This window comes from Coffea arabica, chromosome 1c, assembly GCF_036785885.1.
Source record: "Coffea arabica cultivar ET-39 chromosome 1c, Coffea Arabica ET-39 HiFi, whole genome shotgun sequence".
In the NCBI taxonomy this organism is placed as follows: Eukaryota; Viridiplantae; Streptophyta; class Magnoliopsida; order Gentianales; family Rubiaceae; genus Coffea; species Coffea arabica.
The window spans coordinates 139730-159810 of record NC_092310.1 but is presented as its reverse complement, the minus strand read 5'-3'; the positions used below and the strand labels follow the sequence as shown (position 1 = coordinate 159810).

The 20081-nt window shown below is 35.5% G+C and overlaps 2 protein-coding genes, 1 long non-coding RNA gene and 2 other non-coding genes across 5 annotated transcripts; 4 read left to right on the top strand and 1 right to left on the bottom strand.

Moving 5' to 3' along the window:
• Positions 1-1146: 1146 nt before the first annotated feature.
• On the bottom strand, positions 1147-4719 carry LOC113740311 (signal peptidase complex subunit 3B). Its single transcript, XM_027267929.2, has 6 exons — positions 4509-4719; positions 4302-4349; positions 3245-3307; positions 2401-2454; positions 1511-1597; positions 1147-1424 (listed from the first exon to the last, which is right to left on the bottom strand). The coding sequence occupies exons 1-6, from the start codon at positions 4632-4634 to the stop codon at positions 1299-1301; spliced, it is 504 nt and encodes a 167-aa protein (XP_027123730.1). The 5' UTR covers positions 4635-4719; the 3' UTR covers positions 1147-1298.
• A 1753-nt stretch (positions 4720-6472) lies between these two features.
• Positions 6473-8431, top strand: LOC140006059 (uncharacterized). The gene is made up of 2 exons (XR_011813640.1): positions 6473-6637; positions 7821-8431. It is a non-coding gene; the product is annotated as an uncharacterized lncRNA (long non-coding RNA).
• Positions 8432-11381: 2950 nt separating this feature from the next.
• LOC113740232 (uncharacterized) lies at positions 11382-17129 on the top strand. The gene is made up of 7 exons (XM_027267814.2): positions 11382-11922; positions 12094-12170; positions 12316-12450; positions 14659-14713; positions 14792-14879; positions 16056-16154; positions 16466-17129. Exons 1-7 carry the CDS (start codon positions 11531-11533, stop codon positions 16580-16582), a joined length of 963 nt encoding a protein of 320 aa, XP_027123615.2. The 5' UTR covers positions 11382-11530; the 3' UTR covers positions 16583-17129.
• A 994-nt stretch (positions 17130-18123) lies between these two features.
• Positions 18124-18208, top strand: LOC113687256 (small nucleolar RNA R12). The gene has a single exon (XR_003447728.1). It is a non-coding gene; the product is annotated as a small nucleolar RNA R12 (small nucleolar RNA).
• Positions 18209-18341: 133 nt separating this feature from the next.
• On the top strand, positions 18342-18434 carry LOC113687412 (small nucleolar RNA SNORD24). The gene has a single exon (XR_003447753.1). It is a non-coding gene; the product is annotated as a small nucleolar RNA SNORD24 (small nucleolar RNA).
• The last annotated feature ends 1647 nt before the right edge of the window (positions 18435-20081 follow it).

Here is a 20081-nt window from a genome sequence, read left to right as displayed (position 1 = left end):
TATTGTGGCAGAGTTTTTAGAGTATATTTTAAAATATTTTTAAAAATATTTTAAAAATATTTTAAAATATTTAAGAGTAGAAGAATTTTTAAAATATATTTTGAGATATTTTTTGAAAATTCTCACTTACCACTCTTACTCTAACTTTTTTTGTTTCATTTACAACCCAATTTAAACATAATTTTAAAACGTGAGTATATTAATAACAAATGAAGGTTTATTCTAAGTGGACAGAATATAGTGTATTTTCAAAATACCAAGAGTTAATATTTGAAAGTTTATGTGAAATTTTTGCAAGTTACAAAGATAATATTTTATTTACTGTAAAGTGTTTTGAGTTAATATAAGAAATTTTATAAATTAGTTATATAAATAAGTTACATATTTTTGAATTTTCAAAAGATACAACATGCTAAAAATTATGTATAATCTTGTTTTTATTATTTTTAAGTTGGTGCGAAAAGGTATTCTCATGATTGTAGATTATCGCAAGTTATTTTTTTTTTAAAAAAAAAAAAGTATTGTGAATCATTCAATAATTTTAAGTAATTTAACACTTCTTATCCTAACCAAAGATACAAAGCAACAAATAATTTTTTTTTCATTTTCTTGTAAAGTTGAGATGCTTTCAAGATGAAAATAATTTCAGTGCAACAAAGCAACCAAATTAACTCATTCCCTGTCTCCTCTATCATGGAGCAAACTAGTTTACATCCGGCATGATTTTCCTTCTTGAATTGTTACTACTTCACTTCGCAAGCCCCCCTTTAAAATGCCGTTCGCTCTTTATGGCTTAACCTTGCTATTTAGCAGCCGTTCCAAGATTTGGCTTTTATTGGGTCATGCAATTCGTATCTCATTCATGCTAAGCAGTGAACTCTTTTTTTCTTTTTCTTTTTTTGGCTTTGTTGGTAAGATGGTAATAATCTCTGGTCGAATGTTCGGAATTCGAGATTTTATTTACTTTGATGCTACGGTGCAGAGACTGATCTTAGCATTCTAGCAATGATGTAATACGTCACGTCCTTTTTTTATTTTAATTCTCCCCATAGCCTTACAATTTACTTTTCATTTTCCTTTTTTTTTTTTTACTTTAACAAATAACAAGACCTAAATTGGGTTGCTTACAAGACTATAGAAATCAAATTAAGTCTAACAATCTAGTTTCGATGAAATCAAATTCTAGAAGATTTGTGTTCAAAATCGACCCTGTTTCCCTTTTGTTGATTTGTTTTGGGCACTTGTACCTCCCAATAAGGGAGAGCTAAAGGTACAGCAAGTCAAATAGGAGTAACTCCTCATCTATAAGCCTCCGGCAACCGGTACCCCGACATCACAATTTTTTCAGCAAACATCTTGCCCGTCTTTGGCATCACATGCCAATGCAATGTCAAATTGAAATCCCTACCCCGGAGATTGCTTCCCTAAACATACAAATACGAACAACATTCAGTTAACAAATGATCCGGGAAATAAACTCAAATATCCAATAAAAGTAGCACAACAATACCTGATCAACGAAACGATACTTGTTTGTGGTATGAATCCAGAATTTTGCATGCTCTTTGGAAGGTATGATACCATCCCACAAAGATACCTTCGGTTGTAGCATTCAAATCAGTCATCATCATTCATCATATATATATATATATATATATATATATATATATATATATAAATTTCCAAGCCGGTTAAAGGATTCATATAAGCAAGAATAGTTAAAACACGAAGGCCAGACCCTGTCAGTTTCCAAGAAACAACAGTGGAGATGACTGAGACAAGTTTACATTGAGCCCTGGGGGAAGTGGATGGGTTTATTCATACTCAGGAAAAAGGTGCAGCGGGACAAGAGGCTATATCAGAATACGCACTCACCAGTAGCAAATTTTCGATTTGATGGTTGCAGCAAAACGATTAAGACAATCAAAGTTTAATATTTTTATGGTGCTAATTAGCTCAAAGCAGATAACATGAGAGAGCATGAAAGAGAACTACCACCATCAGTCACAAGGGGCAGCTTTTAAAGTTTTCAGGTTGAACATATAATGCTTGGACGAGCAATGAAGCAGTAGTTTCATCCCATTAAGCTAGATATAGGGTAAGACAAAGAATACTCACAGGAAAGAGTGAAGATAGCAAAAAGATTACTAAAGCAGAAGAATTAGGTGAGGAGATGCACTAAATGGCATTATGACAGATGCAAGAAGCCAGAAATTAACTTATCTTTATGATCATAACACAAATTTGTGGCATTCAAAATTGCTAAAACCAGTTTTGCATGGATATTACTGTTACACGAATTTGTTACAAACATGCAAGGCATACTCCAGATGCCAAATTGCAAGCGCAAGAGAAACATATCGGTACTATTTTGCTTAACATATATATAAACATGGGTACCTGATTCAATGCATTTTTTGAAGTTTCATATTCAGCTGCCACAAACACAAAAACCTGCATATAAACAATAAAGTTTCTTTTTATTTAGGCAATAAAAATCACATGTAGCTGCAGTGTGAAAACACCATCCTGATATATATATACAAGAAACAGGAACTTAACTCAGTATCCATGATGCTAACAGCAACTAAAGATTTTCAAAAATTGCTCAAGCATCTAACTCACAGTGCACTTGATCATAATATAAGAGGCCTTGCTGAAGTCTATTTGAGTAGAAACTTAGCTTTATCATTTTTTAGTCATATTTAAGGAATTCAGTGCACAGACACCTGTTTGATTGCAGTGCTAACTATGTCGTACCTTGTCTGAGAGTCACAGCATGAATCATCTTATGCTTCGAAAAATCTAACTTTTCACAGTAAGAGGAGATTCTAGACAACAATGGAAAACATTTTAAGAAATATGTACATCTTCAAATAGAGATATGTGAATCTGATAAAAGTTGTGAAGGGTTTTTGAGTGCTTTTGAGGTTGGGTCAGATCCACCATTGTGGGTATCCATTAAGTTTACTAAAAGAAATTCCTAGAATTAGTTTTTTTTTTTTTGTCAATATTCCCCCATTCTACTGTGGCTATCCATCCTTTCTACCCCTGATAAATACCTTATTGCAGTCCTCAAGCACAATCCTAACTAAATTATTTTCTCCTCCAAAAATTAGAACCCTTATAATATACTGAAAAAGGCAGAAAAGACACAAGATATGTTGAGAAATAATGCTTGTTGGCTCAATGATGCTAACACCAGATTAAAATTATGGATCTAGAACAAAAAGAGCTGGCAAACCTGCTTTGTATTCCATGTAAACAATGACTGTAAATTTGAAGAGATGTTCAATGTCAAGCTGACCTGCAGAATATGAAAGTGCAAACACATTAGACAGCAGGAACCTAAAGGATTGCCTTCCTTCACATAAGTTTGTTCTGTTAATGATCTCAACAGCTTCCTTAAGATTTATGCTACACCCAAGATCAGATACTTGATGAGACAGGCAACACTGAAGATGTTCTATCTTTTACTTCCATCAGTCATCAATAATGTTAATTCTATTTGCTATTCTCTATTTCATAGGGCTCAAAACTAGTGGCCCATTTAATTTGTCCGACAGAAAAGAAATTTTACTCATCTATGCAACTGTCACTGAATTGTGAAATTGGCTAGTAGCAAACAAAACTTTTCATCGTAAGAAAATAATCAGAAAAAATAACCCGACAATTTTTTCTTTTTGGTTCAAATTTGTATGTAACCTGACAGACAACTCTGTTAAGCATTTATAGGAGCTAGGAGTGAGGACAGGGAAGACGAGTGAGATCACGGTTAACATGTGATCAATTTGGTTTAAACGAAACAATCATTTCCAAGATGATCACCTTAGGGTATTGCTGAAAGATAGAACGAACATTAGATAATATATGGGTTCACAAGCTTGTCTGCACATGTAACCTGCCCACCCCACGTTTATCGATAAATAAAGATATAGATTAAACGTTCATGAAATCCAGTTCAAATGTTCCACAAATTCATTGCCCTGAGAAAAGAGGCCCTCTAAGATAAGATAGCGTTCAATTAGTGTAGTCCAAAACCCTAGCCAAAATTAAAAACCCATCCAATCAGAAAACAAGTTGATGGTAGGAATAGAATACAAGTGGACACTCAAATAAACAAACGAAGTATATTTACGATAATTAATTAAGCAATCGAAAAGATTCAGGTCATTAGGTGACTAGAAATTTAGAACTAAATCCTCAAAAGAATAGAATAGATTTTCCCAATCGACTTGCGCAAACACATATGTAGGGTGAAGAGAACAAGACGAGAGAGGGAAAAATACAAAGAAGAATACCTCGTCATCCCCGTCGGGTTTCTTCTGAAACCAATTAATATTCAATACCTAAAACGCCACAGAATAATCAGATAATCAGAAACGGTGAAATTCGAGGAAAAAAATTATCAATTGCCGTCTTATAACTACAGGATAGATCAGATCTACCCCAAAAAAAACGGCAAAGGTAGAAGTAAAAATCGGAATGATTTGGTAAGCCACAATTACTTGAACTTGGGCGGTGGGAGAGGGAGAGTTGAGATTGTCGGAGAGAGAGACGATAGCGCACATTAGCGCCAGAATGGTGACGGCGAACGTAAGCAGCGCATTGGCCCTATACCCGATTGAATGCATATTTTCCCCACTCTCTCTCTCTCTATCTCTCTCAGTTTCTTCTTCTTCGGTGGTGAATTCTGATGTTACTTCTTTCTCCTTCGTGGGTTTTAGCTGTGGGACCAGCTATTAATCCCAGCGTATTAGCCTGTAGGCGTGCGTACACAGTATCACTGCTTCTTACACTGTTGGTGCAGTGGTGCAACAATTTGGACGAAGCAAACGAAAAACTCTGCTCCCCTTTAATAAGCACAATCTATTACTCTAAAAGGTACTTCAAAAACTAATTTTTCAATTTTTCAATTACTCTAAAAGGTACTACAATTTGGATTCTTCAATTTTTCAAAAACTATTTTTTTAAATATTAAAATTTTTAAAAAGTACTCCAAAAGATACTCTAAAAAATAGTTTAAAATTTTTTTAATATTTAAAAAATATTTCAAAATTATTTTAAAAACTCTATTACTCTTAAATATTTCGAAATATTTTGTAAAAAATATCCCAAAATATACTCTAAAAACTCTGTTATAATAAAATTTTTTAAAAATACCTCAAAAACAACTAATCCAAACGAAAATATTTTATTATAATAATATAGTTGAAAAATTTTTACTGTATATATTTTTAATGATATTTTTGAAATATATTTAAAATTTTATAAAATCTTACAACCATCCACCGTTACCCCAGCACCCATTCCCTCCCCCTCTCTCTCTTTCTTCCTCCTCCCTCATTCCCTCCTCTTACTGCTCTCTTTCTTCCTTTCTCTTCTCTCTCCTCCCTCTTCCTCTCCTAACCATCCCTTCTCTTACTCCTTTCTTCCCACCCTCTCCCGCTACCCTTCTCCCCTTCCTCTCTCTCTAGTCGTGAGTCACGACCAGAAAATGATCCTTGCTCGTGACCAAAATTGGTCGCGATGGGAAAAGGCATCGCTAGGGCGAGGGAGGCAACAAAAGAGGCATGGGAAGGAAGGAGGATGGGAGGGGAGGAAGATGAGGAAAAGGGGAATGGAGGAGGAAGGAGGGAGAGGGAAGGAGCGGTGGGCTGTGAGGACTTGTAAAGTCTCTCATATTTTCTTAAAATTCTCTTTTATTTTAATTTTATTCCTTTAGGGAAAAGGCATCGCTAGGGCGAGGGAGGCAACAAAAGAGGCATGGGAAGGAAGGAGGATGGGAGGGGAGGAAGATGAGGAAAAGGGGAATGGAGGAGGAAGGAGGGAGAGGGAAGGAGCGGTGGGCTGTGAGGACTTGTAAAGTCTCTCATATTTTCTTAAAATTCTCTTTTATTTTAATTTTATTCCTTTATAATAGCCTTACTATTCATTCACTCTCTCAATAATTGCAATCAAACATAAAATCAAGGGTTTTTCCTTTCGTTTTCTTGTTATCGTACATTAGGGTTTTGCGTCTTTTGATAGAGTGAATAATCGGTGTAGAGTGTGTACTCAATTTGGTGATTAAGAGTGGGTTTTAGATAAGAGAAAATGTATGTTTAGAAGTAATAATCATAAATGAGTGAATCATAAGTTAAAACTCTAGTACACGCAATTTAAGAAAAATCAGTTTGAACCGACATGTACCGTTCGCTACCGATTGAATACACCACTTGACCACCACTTTATTACCTTAATATCCTTATTATTATTTCATAAATATCAGCCCCTTAATCAGCGTTGAGAGGGCCGAAATTGTTGACTAAAAATAAAGGAAAAAGAAGACAACTTTAAGACTTAATCTTAGAGTGACAAGTGGCAACCATCCAAGGGTTGTTTGACCAACCAATTTCCTTCATTTTTATCACCAAATTCACTTCATTTCCTCTTCATTTTTGCACATTTTGGCCGAGCTTGAGGAGAGAATAAATCAAGTGAGAAAACTCCAACTTCCACCTTGAATCATCTTAGTTTGAGAGAAATCACCCAATCCAAACCTATTAAACTTTCATTTTAGTACTTATAAAGTTTTGTATGGTAAAAATTGTGGAAGAAAGGGGTGTGATTCTCACCTACAAGCATTTTTTGGAAGGTATCTTAGCTGTCTTTCCTTTTTCTCTTCTTAATCTTGCTAAAGTTTGGATAGAAACTCTTAATCTTGGTTTATAACGGTTAATTATTAAGTTTTGTATGATACGGTGTAATGTTTAGCTAGGGTTTTGATATTTTCAGTTGTGATTATTATTTTTATCTAGTATATGATGTTGATGAGTTTGGATAGGGACTTGGGATAGTGATTCAAGACATAAATGTAATTTTCAAGTATTGAATTATCAAATTCCAGAAATTGTAGGCCAATCTGTCCTGTTTCTGACCTGTATATTCGAGTATGATAGAGGCTGAATCAGATCTAGGTCAAAACATGAAAGTTGTAGGAAATGGAGTTATATAGATGCCTATAAAATTTCAGCTCAATCGAAACACTATAACATGTGAAATGATAGAACTACCCCTAACTGCCAAATGCCCTTTTTGCACACGTAGTGTTCTGTTTTCTCTGAAATTGCATATTTTGACCTTGAAAATAAATGAATTGGCTATCGATGTTTTCATAAGACTTGTAGGTCTATGTCTTAGCTTCGAAATGGCATAAAGTGTATGCCAACCTGATAAGTGTAGCTTCATTTGTGAACAAAATGCTATAAGACTTCAAATCTGCTGTTTAGCTATTTGCCTTTAAAATTGGTTTTCGATCGCATTACTAGACTTGTCTTGTAATTGTATGACATTAAACCTATTTGAAGGGCTATTGTGTTAAGATTGTTTATATGTGAAGTTGGGGTTGAATTGAGGAAATAATGAAGTCATAAAGGGCTGAAAAATAGTGAAATACAAATGATGTACCCAAATTTTCACTCGAGAGTTAGGTGTGTGTACCCGCGACTTGGGCGAAGATTTGAGGACAAATTGAACTTGATTTATTTAGGGTATTCGAGTCTACTTTCGTAGAAATATATAAGTTGAAATTTGGCCGAAACTCGTACCCTTGGAAAAAATGAAAGTAATGACCAATAAAAATATGTTATTCTCGTATTTTCGACTCAAATGGAAATTTCAAAGTTTTACTCACTTTATTATCAAAACTAAAAGAGCGAGCATGAGTTTTCTAGGACATGAAACCAAATGAGTTTCAATTACTTGTTGTTCGTTAAACGAGAAGCTTAAGTTTTGAACTTTAGTTGATTTCAAAGCTCTTAAACGATGTTTTATTGCAGATTTGGACTCCAAACTAGGAGTAACACCTGAACGTAATTCGAAGAAGTACTAAATCTTTGGTGAGTGCTTCCAAATACCTGATTGAACTTAATACTTATTTTCAATATTTGACCAATGTGATCGAATGATATTGCGATTGGTTTGATCGGGTAAGAGTGTACTTTATCGCACTTGTCCTAATGTGCCATATTCTTGTTCATTGATTGAAAGTGACTTGATGTATATGCATATGATTCGTATTTTGTCTGGAATTCCAGAAACCCTGTGGCTAGTTAATCGAGTCGAGCCGGCAAGGGTTTGATCGATTCGATAACGAACCCTGGGTCTTTAATTTTTGTCGAGTGAAGTGTTATCTTCTCGATTAATCGGTATACTCGAGTATTACCACCAGTGTTTATTTTGACGTTCGGCCCTGGTAAGGGATTTGGTTGGTGGATGGAGATTGGAGTTAAATGGTGTACTACTGGACTAGTTACCTTATTTGAAAGTTGACGGAGTGTCAACTACTATATAATCAAGCTATGGTGGACCTAGTTTACAAGAGCAACTGTATCATTTTACATGAAATGCTGAATATTTAATGTTTGATCATCCGAAGTGTTATTGCTCATTTTCTTGATTTGTTAACGCTCGCTACTTTACTATTACGATATTGTCACTTGTACTTATTGGTCAACTTGCTATTTGGGATCTCACTGAGTTTTACTTCACTCTATTAGTTTTATTTTCCTTACAAGGGGTACGAGTTAGGCGTGAGACTTGTACAGACTAACATAGTCTAGTTTTTTAAAATTTTGTAATTGTACTCACACTAGTCGTTCAATCTTTTGATGTATTTGGGATTGTATGAAAATTTGAGACAGAAATAAATGTATTTGTATGTTTCAAATTTGACAACTGTTGATTTATTTATGTTAAGAAGTTGTGAATAATATTATCCCAAATAATGAGTGAGTCCTAACGAGAGTTAGACAGGCGGTCCGTTAAACCCTAGGGTACGCCCTAGGGAAAGGTGGGATCGTCACATGGTGTGTTTTTGGTACTTGGTGATAGTGGTGGTGGTGGTGGTGTATCTTTTTGTATATTTAAAATTATTTTTGATATATTGTATAGATATGTGTTTTTAGGATTGAAAAGTATATAACACCATTGTTCAAAATTTCAGTGTACGTCTCCTATTTGTTCCATTCTTGTTGATATTATAAATTATTTGTTCTTATAAGTTAATTGTTTTGATAGAAAATTCCATATTATGTAAGTTTCAAGTTACAAGAATCCAAGATACCATCTATAGTATTAATAAGCGGAAACGAGATATACAACATTGGAATGACAAAAAAAAAATTTCATCAAAATTGGAATGCTTTGTTGTTGATCATGACCTTCAAGAATGAGGAATCTTTTTCTTCATACCTCAATCTTGTAATTCACTTACTGTTTTGATCTTCGGAACAAATGGGCGTGAAGTCATATATTTGAGGCACCATAAGTTCCACTTTTAATTTATTTATTGTTATAACATATGGAATTTTCTTCCTTTGTTAACCTTTGGAAGAAATGGACTTGAAATGACGTATCAATGGCATCATAGCTTCCGTATTTTGCTTATTTATTGTTATAACATTGCAATTTTCTTTAATTGCCATTATTTCTTTTATTCCCACTTATTACATCCAATAACATCAATTTTTTATTTTTCAAATTATGTATTCACTATATATTTTTTATGGGAATTCATGATAAATTGTTCATAGTTTTAGTTACATTCTTTGTTGTCGTAGTAGACCAGAAGTCCATGTCACGGTAGTAGTTGAACTCAATTTCCATCAAGCCCAATAGCACCCTTGCATACGAGAGTGTCTCGTGTAGGGCTGGAACTGAACCAAGTAGCTCGCCTCGAACTCGCGAACTACTTGGTCAGCAGCTCGAGCTCGAGCTCGGTTGACCAAGCTCGATCTCGAGCTCGAGCTGCTCGTTAGAGCTATCGAGTCGAGCTCGATTTTGGAAATATAATACTCGAGAGCTCGACGAGCTCTATCGAGTTTTTTATAATATATATTTTAATTTTTATTATTGTGAAATGTCAATAATATCATTTATTTAAAATTATATATAAAATATTAATTTTTATTACCTGAGCTTGATTAGACTTGATTGAGTTCGAATAAACTCGATTGATCTTGATTTGAATTAATTACATTTAATTAAATTCGAACTTGAGTTCCATAAATTGAGGTCGAGCTCGAGCTCGAGCTCGAATTTTAAAAGTTTGACGAGCTCGAGCTTAGTTTTTAGCTCGAGTAGTGCACTACTCGAGCTCGACTTGACTCGACAGCACCTCTAGTCTCGTGTTTGCTTCAAGTATATCGATGGAAATGTCATTTTTGCCTCGGGTTTGAGGGATAAAATTGTCTAGTCAATTTTTGTTTTGAAGTTGTTAGAGCCTTTGAGCGGCTGAATTGCAGAATTTGTTTTCTGCAACTCTTAAAAGTTGAAAAATAATTAGCTAAAATATAAAGTTACCAATTTATTTTATTTTTATCTTTAGTAATTTAGTGCAAATAGTTTAAATAATGTGAACGAAATTGAAGCAAAAATTTTAAATACAGCAAAAATAAAACTAAAGAGAGCAAAGTGTGAAAGGGGAAAAACAATGAAACTAATTAAAATTTGCAAAAAAAAAAAATATGCAATTTTGATAAAAGTTAAATTTTTGGTAAACAACACTTATTTCCAATAAGAGGATGCATGGTAACCAAAAGTCATAGTATTATATTACGTGCATTTCCCCTTCAAATTTATTGTGTTCAAGCAAGAGCAAATATCTTTTTCGCCCAGATAGTTCTTCAAAAAAAAAAAAAAGAAGCTCCATTGCAACTCTTAGTGATTGAACCGTTCGAACCATTTACGGGTTTAATAATTGAATTGGCCTAGAAAAACACAGATTTGAGGCAGGCATGGTTGCAGGAAGCAACCGTCCCAAAGGTTGATGGCAAAAATTTGACAAAAAAAAAAAAATGCAAGGTCCAAATTTCATCTTATACATTGTTTCTCATATCATGTGTGAGGTCCATATCATTTTATTTTATACTTATATGTTATGCAAAATAAATTACATCGTATATAAACTAAATTACATATTGTACAAAATGCACAAAATCGATCCCAACAAAGCGTTCATATGCTTCTTGCCTGCTTATTTAGCCAATCAAAAAAATTCAGGACAAAAAATTTCATGAACCAACAATATAATGCTGAATTAGAGAAAATTGTCCGTTCATATACTTCTTGAGTGCTTATTTAGCCAATCAGAAAAAAGGCAGGACAAAAATTTCATGAACCAACAATATAACGCTGAATTAGAGAAAATCGTTCAAAACATTTTTTCATCCTTCACTTTTAAAATTATTGTTTATGTATTTCATTTTAGTAAATTTTCTACACATTTACTATTACAACATAAAACTAATTCTCTTGAAAATGATTTCAAATATTGTCAAAAATTTTGGCATAAATATCTTTTATTAGTTGCACGCACTTGAACACTACCCAATTCCGGCAGAGCCTGTGTCCTGGTTGCAGCGCTTGCACATTTTTAATTTTTTTTAACGGTCCGTTAAGTGTATCCTGCTCAGTCCACACTGTCGAATTCAGGGGAAGAAAACTGAACAAGGAAGCAAGGATAAGGAGGGAAATCGGAGAAATAGAAATGGTGTTAAGCTCCTTCCTGCTCGGCACCTCTGCCACTCCATACTTGTCTTGCTACTCGCCTCCATCCCTCACTACAAATTCCTCCTCCTTCACCCCTATATCATTTCTTAAACCTCATCCCACCTTCAACTACTGCTACTTTCCAGAACTAGTCCGTCTCATCTCCTCAAGCCCCGCCTGCTCCCGAACCCCCAATCCACTTCTTGCGCTTCGCTCCCCTTCCGCCCTCGCTATCGACTTCGACGACCACCAACTCATTCAGGAATCTTCCAACACCTCGCTTTCTCCTTCTGGTACTGCCACCAGTCCCAGGGATACCCATAATATGCTGCCCAAAATTGACAAGAGCGGAAGGTTCTGCAGCCCCAGAGCCGCCAGAGAGCTAGCTCTGTATGCATTTCCTTTTTCATTATTCTTTATCTTCTACAACATTCGTGGTCTTTGTGTTGCAAGCCCCTTTTATTCATTTATTATTTTTTTGTTGCTGTTATTCAAGATTAGGGATATACTACTATGTAGCATACTTGTAGATTAAGTCAATTGTACATTGATTATGCATAGGTTGATCCTTTATGCTTCCTGTTTAGAAGGGTCCGACCCTGTTCGTCTTTTTGAGAAGAGAATTAACGCCAGAAGGGGTAAATCATACGTGCTTTCTTATCTTCAACTCTTTTCGCTACTAATTCCAACTACTTCCCGTAAAATGCTGCTGGCTTTCCTTTGCTTGTTAATTGCCTTTCCTTGATTTATCAACTCCAATTTTGTTACTGTGTTGGTGTTCAGAGCCGGGTTATGATTTTGACAAGGAGTCGTTGGTAGAATACAACCACATGAGCTTTGCAGGGCCACCTGTTACCGCAAACACTCTTGAAGAAGCTGATGAGCTTCTCCTCCACGATCAAAAGGAATCTGAAATTGGTAAGCTCCCCACTTGTCTGATTCTTTGAAAATATAGCTATACTTATTTCATTCTATCCCTTAGCGCTCAGCTGGCTGTCTTTCATCTTGCATTCACAATTTTGGAATGATTTGACTGGTAGTTCCTTTATGTGTGCATTGCACCTACTTGACTATGGGCAACTCCAAATGTCGGATTCATGGCTTCTTCGAGGCCTTTTTCCATGTCTAGTTATTGTGATTCTTCTTCTTTTCTCTCACTTGGGAGTTGTGCACAATTTTGTTTTTCTGGCATTGATGGCTGAGCACATAGTAAACATTTTTCAAACCTGTTTCATCATCACATTTGGGAAGTGGGCATCTAGGACAGTTAGTTTCAAATATCTGACCTTCGTTTCTCGCATTTACTGAGAGATAAAAATGTCAAAAACTATGAAATTAGCGAGAGCAGAAAGATTGGGGAATTTGAAATGTTGAATACATGGATATTATTCTAGATTCATGTAGGTAAATGAGTTTGGTGTGGCACTAGATTTTCGACAAGGATCTTGATCTTGCATGCTTTTGATACGAATTCTCCTATGGGAAAGCCCCAGTTCGTAAGGAGACAGGTTTGAATGAAATTTGGATGGAACTTGGGTGAATATGAAATTGATACAATACTCAATTCACTCAAGAATACGCTCGCTCAAAGTGAATCAAGATTTGAAAGACAAGAGTCTCCACTAGCCCATAGAAAACCTCAAAGGTTCAATGTCATAAAATCATTCAACTGTAGAACTATCATTTTTTACAATGTTATTTAAAGAAGACAGCAACCTAGACTAAGCCCCATGGGCCGGACCCTAACAAACCAAACAAACCACTGACTCAATCATTTGGGCCATTAAGCTCAAAGGCTTAACACAAAATTGGCCTTTTATTAACTAAAACAACTATCTAAATAATTAAGTAGAAAACCAAACAATAAATAAAGGACAGGAAAAAACTGTGGACGTTTAGATTTAAATGCCACTGGTTAAGTCCAGAAATTTAATCTTCTTTCTCAAGATACGCCAATGTCTTCCATGCTCCTTAATCCATTTAGCACGAGCTTTCTTTGACTTGAACGGCTTATCCAACAAGTTCTTGAGTTTGAATTTGAACTTGAACTTGAAGCGAGTTGGCTCTATGATCCTCGAGTCCATCGTGACCTTGATGTCCACATCAGGTTTCTTCTACTCATGAGTCATGACACCTGCAACTTAGTTAGAAGTACTTTGCATAAGGTTTGGCATTAAAAAAAAAAAAAGAAGGTTTGGCATTCAGATCTTTTTAAGTTCTCGGTTCTGGCTTTGTTTAGTAGTTTTTTTTTTTTTTTTTAAAGTCACAGTCGCAAATAAGATGGGGATAGGAGTTTGTAGGCAGTGAATACAGGGCTCAAAATTTCAATTGGTCATACCCTTCAGCAATGTTTTCACCTGTTTAGGTTAATTTTAATTACAGTCATAGGGTAACTGAGTTCATATAAACTTGATCTGAATTGTTGGATTGTATGATAATAGCATTATGTGTTGAGAAACAGATGAAAAGAAAACTTAGTGGTCTCATTCTGATCCTCTGTATGTCATATCTATAATGGGTGGCACGTAAACAGCTCCCAAATTTCCTTGCATGGGCTGAAAAAGTTGTTATCCAGATGCAATAGAGAAACTAAGAGTATTTACCAGGGAAACCTGCAGATACATCTTAAGATCATTATTTTGTATCTCACAACATGTGTATATACTAACATAGCCTGCTCAAAGCTACATTGGCATGAAGTTACCATTTAGTCAACCTCCTAAAGAAAGAAATTACATGGCAGATTTATAGCTTTCCAGTTTAGTCTGAGAAAAATGAACCTGTATCTCAAAGGCTCGAACCTTTAAACTCAGAAGATTGGGTTGAAATCAGGCTATAGCCAAAGCATCAACATCCCTGGTTTTCCTTTTTCTCAAGTTTCTCAAAAAAGATTACTATGACAAGATGAAATCTGTTACACCTCTTAACCATGCAGGCTTCCTTATGAATTAATGTCACTGTTGCAGGATTGTAGTTACATGATACTACCACAAGTTTACTGATGCATTAATTTCATTCTGTTGATGACTATCCCATTTTGTTCCCCTCTTTACCATTCTTCTCACTTTCTGTTTGGCATGAAATTCTTTCCTGGTGCATTGGCTAATCCTGCTCATTATTTCTCAGAAGCAGAAGTTCTTTCAGCACCTCCAAAGTTGGTGTACAGTAAACTAATTCTGCGGTATGCCTCTTAATTTTCTCCTTCTTTAAGTAATCCAGGTAGTTTAAGTTTTCTCTTAATGTGAAAATTCTGTTCCAGCTTCACAAGGAAACTTTTGGTGGCAGTTGCAGAGAAGTGGGATAGTCATGTTTTTGTTATTGATAAAGTTGCACCTCCTAATTGGAAGGTTAGATATACCATTTGTTAGATGATCTTGGAGCTAGCAAGTAGATTGGTGTTTATAAATTCTAAATTCTTTACGAGTTTTCTCCACAGGCAAAAGGGAGCGGTTTTAATTTGCTTAACAATGACTTTTATTGCTGATAGGGCAAGATTGTATTTTATTTGCACAATGAAACTGTACACAGAGAAAGAAAGAGCTGGATAACTGTCATCACTCGAATAAGAAACTTAAAGTTCTAAGATCCCTAAACTCCTGTGAGACGTTGATGTTTGTGTTGCTTGTAAACTGTTATTTCCCAATCCCAATAAAATGCTGGGAGTCAGTTTAAACTGTTTAAATAGATAAGATACTGATCACCTTTTGCAATAACATTCTTTTCCTTTCCCACCTTAAAAGATCAGTCTTTCTTCCCTTATTTTCTCCTAGTTATGGTAGGAGTATCTTGATGACCTTGGAAGATCATGTTTATCTATCCTAGGGACTGTGCAGCAGGGCTGTTGGGTGCCCTGAAAATTAATGGGCCCCCTTAGAGCATCCAACGCTCTGAATAATGCATACTCCCCAGGATATCCGATCCCATGTTGGCCCTCTCCCTCTCTCCGTGCGTTGTTCTTGATGAGTTCTTCCAGTATTGTGATCTCAAATTTCAGCTCATTTAAGCTGTATGTAGTTAATGATCTTCTGCATTTTGTTTTATATCCACTCTCACTGATTAATTTTACAAACTATGTTTGGGTAATAAAAATTTTCAAGGTCCTTTCCTCTAAGCCGTTACTCTTTCCCTTCATAGCCCTGCACTGAAAGAAAACAAACGAGAATAAGTAAGCGTTGTTCCTGGGAGTTGCTTATATCTAGACCCCGTAGGCTTGATGATAAAATTTAGATTCTGGAGACTGATAGGGAATTATGAGATATCACTGTTTATTGAAGCTTGCTTTGGTTTTTTGGGATGGAGGAAGCATGATGATGCCTCTTTAATTTTCCTTATCAGTCCTTATTTAGAAATCTACCTGTTCCTATATTTTAGTTGATTGACATAACTATAGCTTCTCAGAACAGTCAATGTTTATCATCATAATTGTCTTTTGGAATTAGATGCATTTAAATTGATGTTTGACATACTGAGCTGATGGTATTCTCTGTGGCAATGCCATTATATACTTATTCTGTTTTCTCCAGAATGAACCGGCAGCAAGAATTTTGGAGCTTTCAATTCTTCACTTAGCTATGTCAGAAATAGCAGTTCTAGGGACAAGGCATCAGATCGTCATCAACGAGGTATATTCTTGCTCCTTCCGTTGTGGATTAGATATGTATTTCACAGGAAGTAGGTATCTAAACTAAACTGTAGAAGAGATAAGGTGATCTGCTGATTGCCGACTCTCAGAATGATGTATGATACACCTGAGAAAAAAGGGTGGTAAAAGCTATCTAAATGGTTCTCACATCTGAACAATATCCAAAAGTATCTGATGGTTACAGATCTTTCACATTGCTTGTGTGCACTCCTCCTGTAGGATCATTCTTCCTTTAATCTTTTTCTCTGCATCAGTTGCATGAACTCCAGTAATATGTAGCTATTCTTGAAGGCTGTCGATCTAGCAAAACGGTTCTGTGATGGAGCAGCTCCCCGTATCATCAATGGTTGCCTCAGGACTTTCATCAAGGATCTCCAGGGGACTAGTGCAGTGAAACGCAGTAGTTGACGCATTAAAGACGGTCTGCTGCTAGAATGACCATCTTTTCGCCTTCTGCGAGCTGTAAGAACAGTAGTGATAACTGCAGAATCCCAAAGAGGAGAACTTCTCTGTGCCCAAACCATCTGCATTGGAAAGCCATATGGAGAGTATAACTGCCACACAAAATGATCACAACCGGTGGCGAGTTCCACGGACACACAATGTAGTTGAACGGGAGAGCAGACCGACGATTGATGTGTATGTTGTTTTCCGCAGTTGTACCAATATACCACTGCCGTAAGTTGGCATTTGTGCTGTCAAGTCAAGACTATACATTTACACACGCGCGTATATTGGTGGCTTGTCCAGCCATAAAACTTGCTGCCCATCAGAGTTAATCTTTCCTACATTGTTAGTATATGCATCAACGGGGTTAGATAAATGTCAGATCATCTGAATTTGAATTTGAACATCAGATTTTACATATGTGTCATATATCTAGACTCGTTTATGCATACACTGTCAATGTATAAAAAAAATTATCCAAAAAATATATCCTTATGGTTCATGAGAATTGTATTTTTTATTTTATTTGGTAGAAATGAGGACTTCATTTGAATTAGAGTATTAAGACGTAAAATGTGGTATCGCATCATGTTGGGGGGCACATTAAACTAACACTTCAAATTTAATTTGACATTCAATTGTTTACTCAATAATATCAAATGAAACTCAAAAAGCAAAACATTTTTTTAATTTAGAATAAGGAATAGGAACCCAAGTCTTCCATTGGACTCAAAGGTTGGGACTTGGGGGGGAAGAAAAGGAAAAATCCAAAGTACCGGTAGAATTTTGGAAAGTAGAGAGGAGTTACGTTCAAGATGCCTAAAATAAAGGGAGTAAAATGTAATTTAGCATTCGTTGACAGAGTATTTAGCGTGCGGAGAAGGCGTCCTTTAGGCAAATTAGGGTTTTGGGGGAACGGGTTGCCGCTGCGTCTGCCTTTATAAGAGTAATAATAATAGACGACAGACACTCAAAAAAGAGGTTAGGGACTGAGGAGCCGCGGGTTTTGACTGCTTTCTGAGTTTGTTTGTTTGTTTGTTTGTAGATAGACTATTCTCTTCTGGATGATAGATCAGATGCTGAGCCTGAAAGTTTGAAACTATTTATATGTTTGCTGGAAAGTAGTTCTTTGGGATTCAAAGAGCTTCCTATGGCTTCTCTGCCTAATATTGCAATTCCTCGTTCCTCCGACTGCTCTGTGGTATCTCAAGTGAATTGAGGAATCTATCGTTAGGCAAAACTCAACGTTTTTGGCGCACGTAAGTGTGTTGTCTACCTTTAGCTCCGAATCATTCCTCTGATCTTTTAGGATTTTTTGGTGACAAGGTAGATACATTTTTTTTTGGAAAAAAAGTTTTTCTATCTACTAATTTTTGTATCTTTTGATCTGTAGTTTTGAAAAATAACACGTACAAAGCTATCTCTTCCTACTAAAATTGATTTGCAACCATGTGTTGCTTCGGCAAAGATTTGAGTCCGTGGTTGGGTGATGGTAGTGATTTGTGGGAATGATGAAAAAATCAGACGGATTCCCATTGATTACCTTCCGTAAGAATGATAAAAAACAACCACCTATTTCTGACCTCCAAATCACCACCATCGTCTTCTGCGCTTTTTTTTACTTTTTTTTTTTTAATCCCCACTCTATATTAGCGTTGAACAGATGACATGATGCATCTGAGTAGAATATTCTGGCAAATTTTCAGAAATTAAAAGACAAGGCCTGTGATGTGAGAAATAGATATTTGCTACTCTTGATGGGTAATTTATCTACCCACCTGATGATTTTCTATCCACCAAGATCTCTGAGGCCTACTGCTCTTTTAAAATTTGTTTCCCAAAACTTCTGCACCTCAATTAGCTCCTGTTACACTCCTCTTCTGGAAATGTCCTTTATGATGCTGCGGAAAATTTAGGGTGAATGGCTGCCCTTTTTGCAGCTGGTAAGCATCACCCACGTATTGCAAAGCATTCCCTTCAACAGAGTAATTGTGAAACTAGTTCATCTTTGCCAATCAGAAAGAGTGCAAAATATATTTGAGGCAAGAGAAAAACAGGTAACTTGGGTGAATAAAAGCCCTGTAAAACAAATATACCCAAGTTTGATGGCAAGAAAATGTGGGAGGAAATATAAGTTCAAGAAAGAAGAAAAGGAAAAAAGGGTAGAAAAGCATTAGAGAAGATAGAAAGGAGAAGGCAAATTTAGATAACACATTTATCACGGTTAAGAAAATTTAGATTTATGGATTGGGGTACTTTTCCCATAATACAGGAAAATTGGAGCTTGGCGCTGGAGTGTGAGTTTTCCTCTTTTGGATGCTACAGTAAAGTATGGTTTCTTGCAAATTGATAGTGCATGATTATTGTGTAGATATGAGACTTATTCTTTGCGTACAAAGCTTTAGTGCCAGTTCTTAATAAAATCTCAAATTTTGCTAAAAAAAACAAAAAAATCATGTACCAGCAATCCTGGTGGATACAAGCAGAGTTTAGCTAATTTCCCAGGTAATACATTTGTTTATTGGTGAAAAAAATTCACACAAATGCCGATAGGGGAATGTTTAAGCACGGCAGGTTGGCAATTTTTTTTTTTCTTAAAAAAATTGGCCGTCGAGCTAAGTCACCTCAGCAGCCTGCTGGTTTTTTTTTTTTTTTTTTTTTATAAAAAAAATGGAAGACTTTCAGGCTAACTAAGCTCGATAGCAATGATACGAAAAAATGCTATTGTCCTTGTCGGACTGACTAAGCTCGTCAAGGGTGATTGTTTTTTTGAAAAAAAAAAAAGAAATTGTGCTAAGGACATTTAATGCTGTGCTAAACAAAGTATTTTACCCAGCTTTTATATCATCAAAATTAGAACCATGAGGAAATTTTATAGCAATTCTTTCGCATTTTATTCCTCAAACGTTTAGCAGGTAGATTATGTAATTGGTTCAAAACATTCCTTTTTCTTCAATTGGTTCAAAACACTACCCTTGGAATTAACACTGAATTTGGACGGAATTGCCACTAATGTATACATTTGTAAGTTGAGTGGCCATTTTGAATCAACAAAATAATTGAGAGGCTTAAAGTATATGAATATAATAGTTTAATGGTTGTTGGAACTTTTTACCTTCAAGTTGAGAAGTTTAGTGGGCGTGTTTATTCTTGGATTTTGACAAGTGAGTAGCATGTGTGTGATTTATTTTGTAAATTGAGAGCAAAATTTGATCAAATGACTAGGGGTCTACTGATTAGTTAATTGAATAACTTAATTAGAACAAAAAATAGTTTGATGGTCAAGAAATAGCTCAATGGTAAATTTGGTGGTTTACACTATATAATTTTTGCTCTATATAATTTGTGGTTTACACTATAACTTTGGCAAACCAATAAAGAGTAAATTTAATTTCTATTAACAGGTCATAAAGATGCCTTCAAGGCCTTAACCACTACTAACTTACTTTCCTCACCATTG

What these genes read in the sequence shown, in the direction of transcription:
- LOC113740311 (XM_027267929.2), bottom strand. Translation starts at nt 4,634, where the DNA reads ATGCATTCAATCGGGTATAGGGCCAATGCGCTGCTTACGTTCGCCGTC. An exon ending in AACCCGACGGGGATGACGAG is followed by an intron (nt 3,308 to 4,301) that starts GTATTCTTCTTT and finishes CATATTCTGCAG; the next exon opens with GTCAGCTTGACATTGAACAT. An exon ending in CAAAAAATGCATTGAATCAG is followed by an intron (nt 1,598 to 2,400) that starts GTACCCATGTTT and finishes CTACAACCGAAG; the next exon opens with GTATCTTTGTGGGATGGTAT.
- LOC113740232 (XM_027267814.2), top strand. Translation starts at nt 11,531, where the DNA reads ATGGTGTTAAGCTCCTTCCTGCTCGGCACCTCTGCCACTCCATACTTG. An exon ending in TCAAAAGGAATCTGAAATTG is followed by an intron (nt 12,451 to 14,658) that starts GTAAGCTCCCCA and finishes ATTATTTCTCAG; the next exon opens with AAGCAGAAGTTCTTTCAGCA. An exon ending in ATCAGATCGTCATCAACGAG is followed by an intron (nt 16,155 to 16,465) that starts GTATATTCTTGC and finishes CTATTCTTGAAG; the next exon opens with GCTGTCGATCTAGCAAAACG.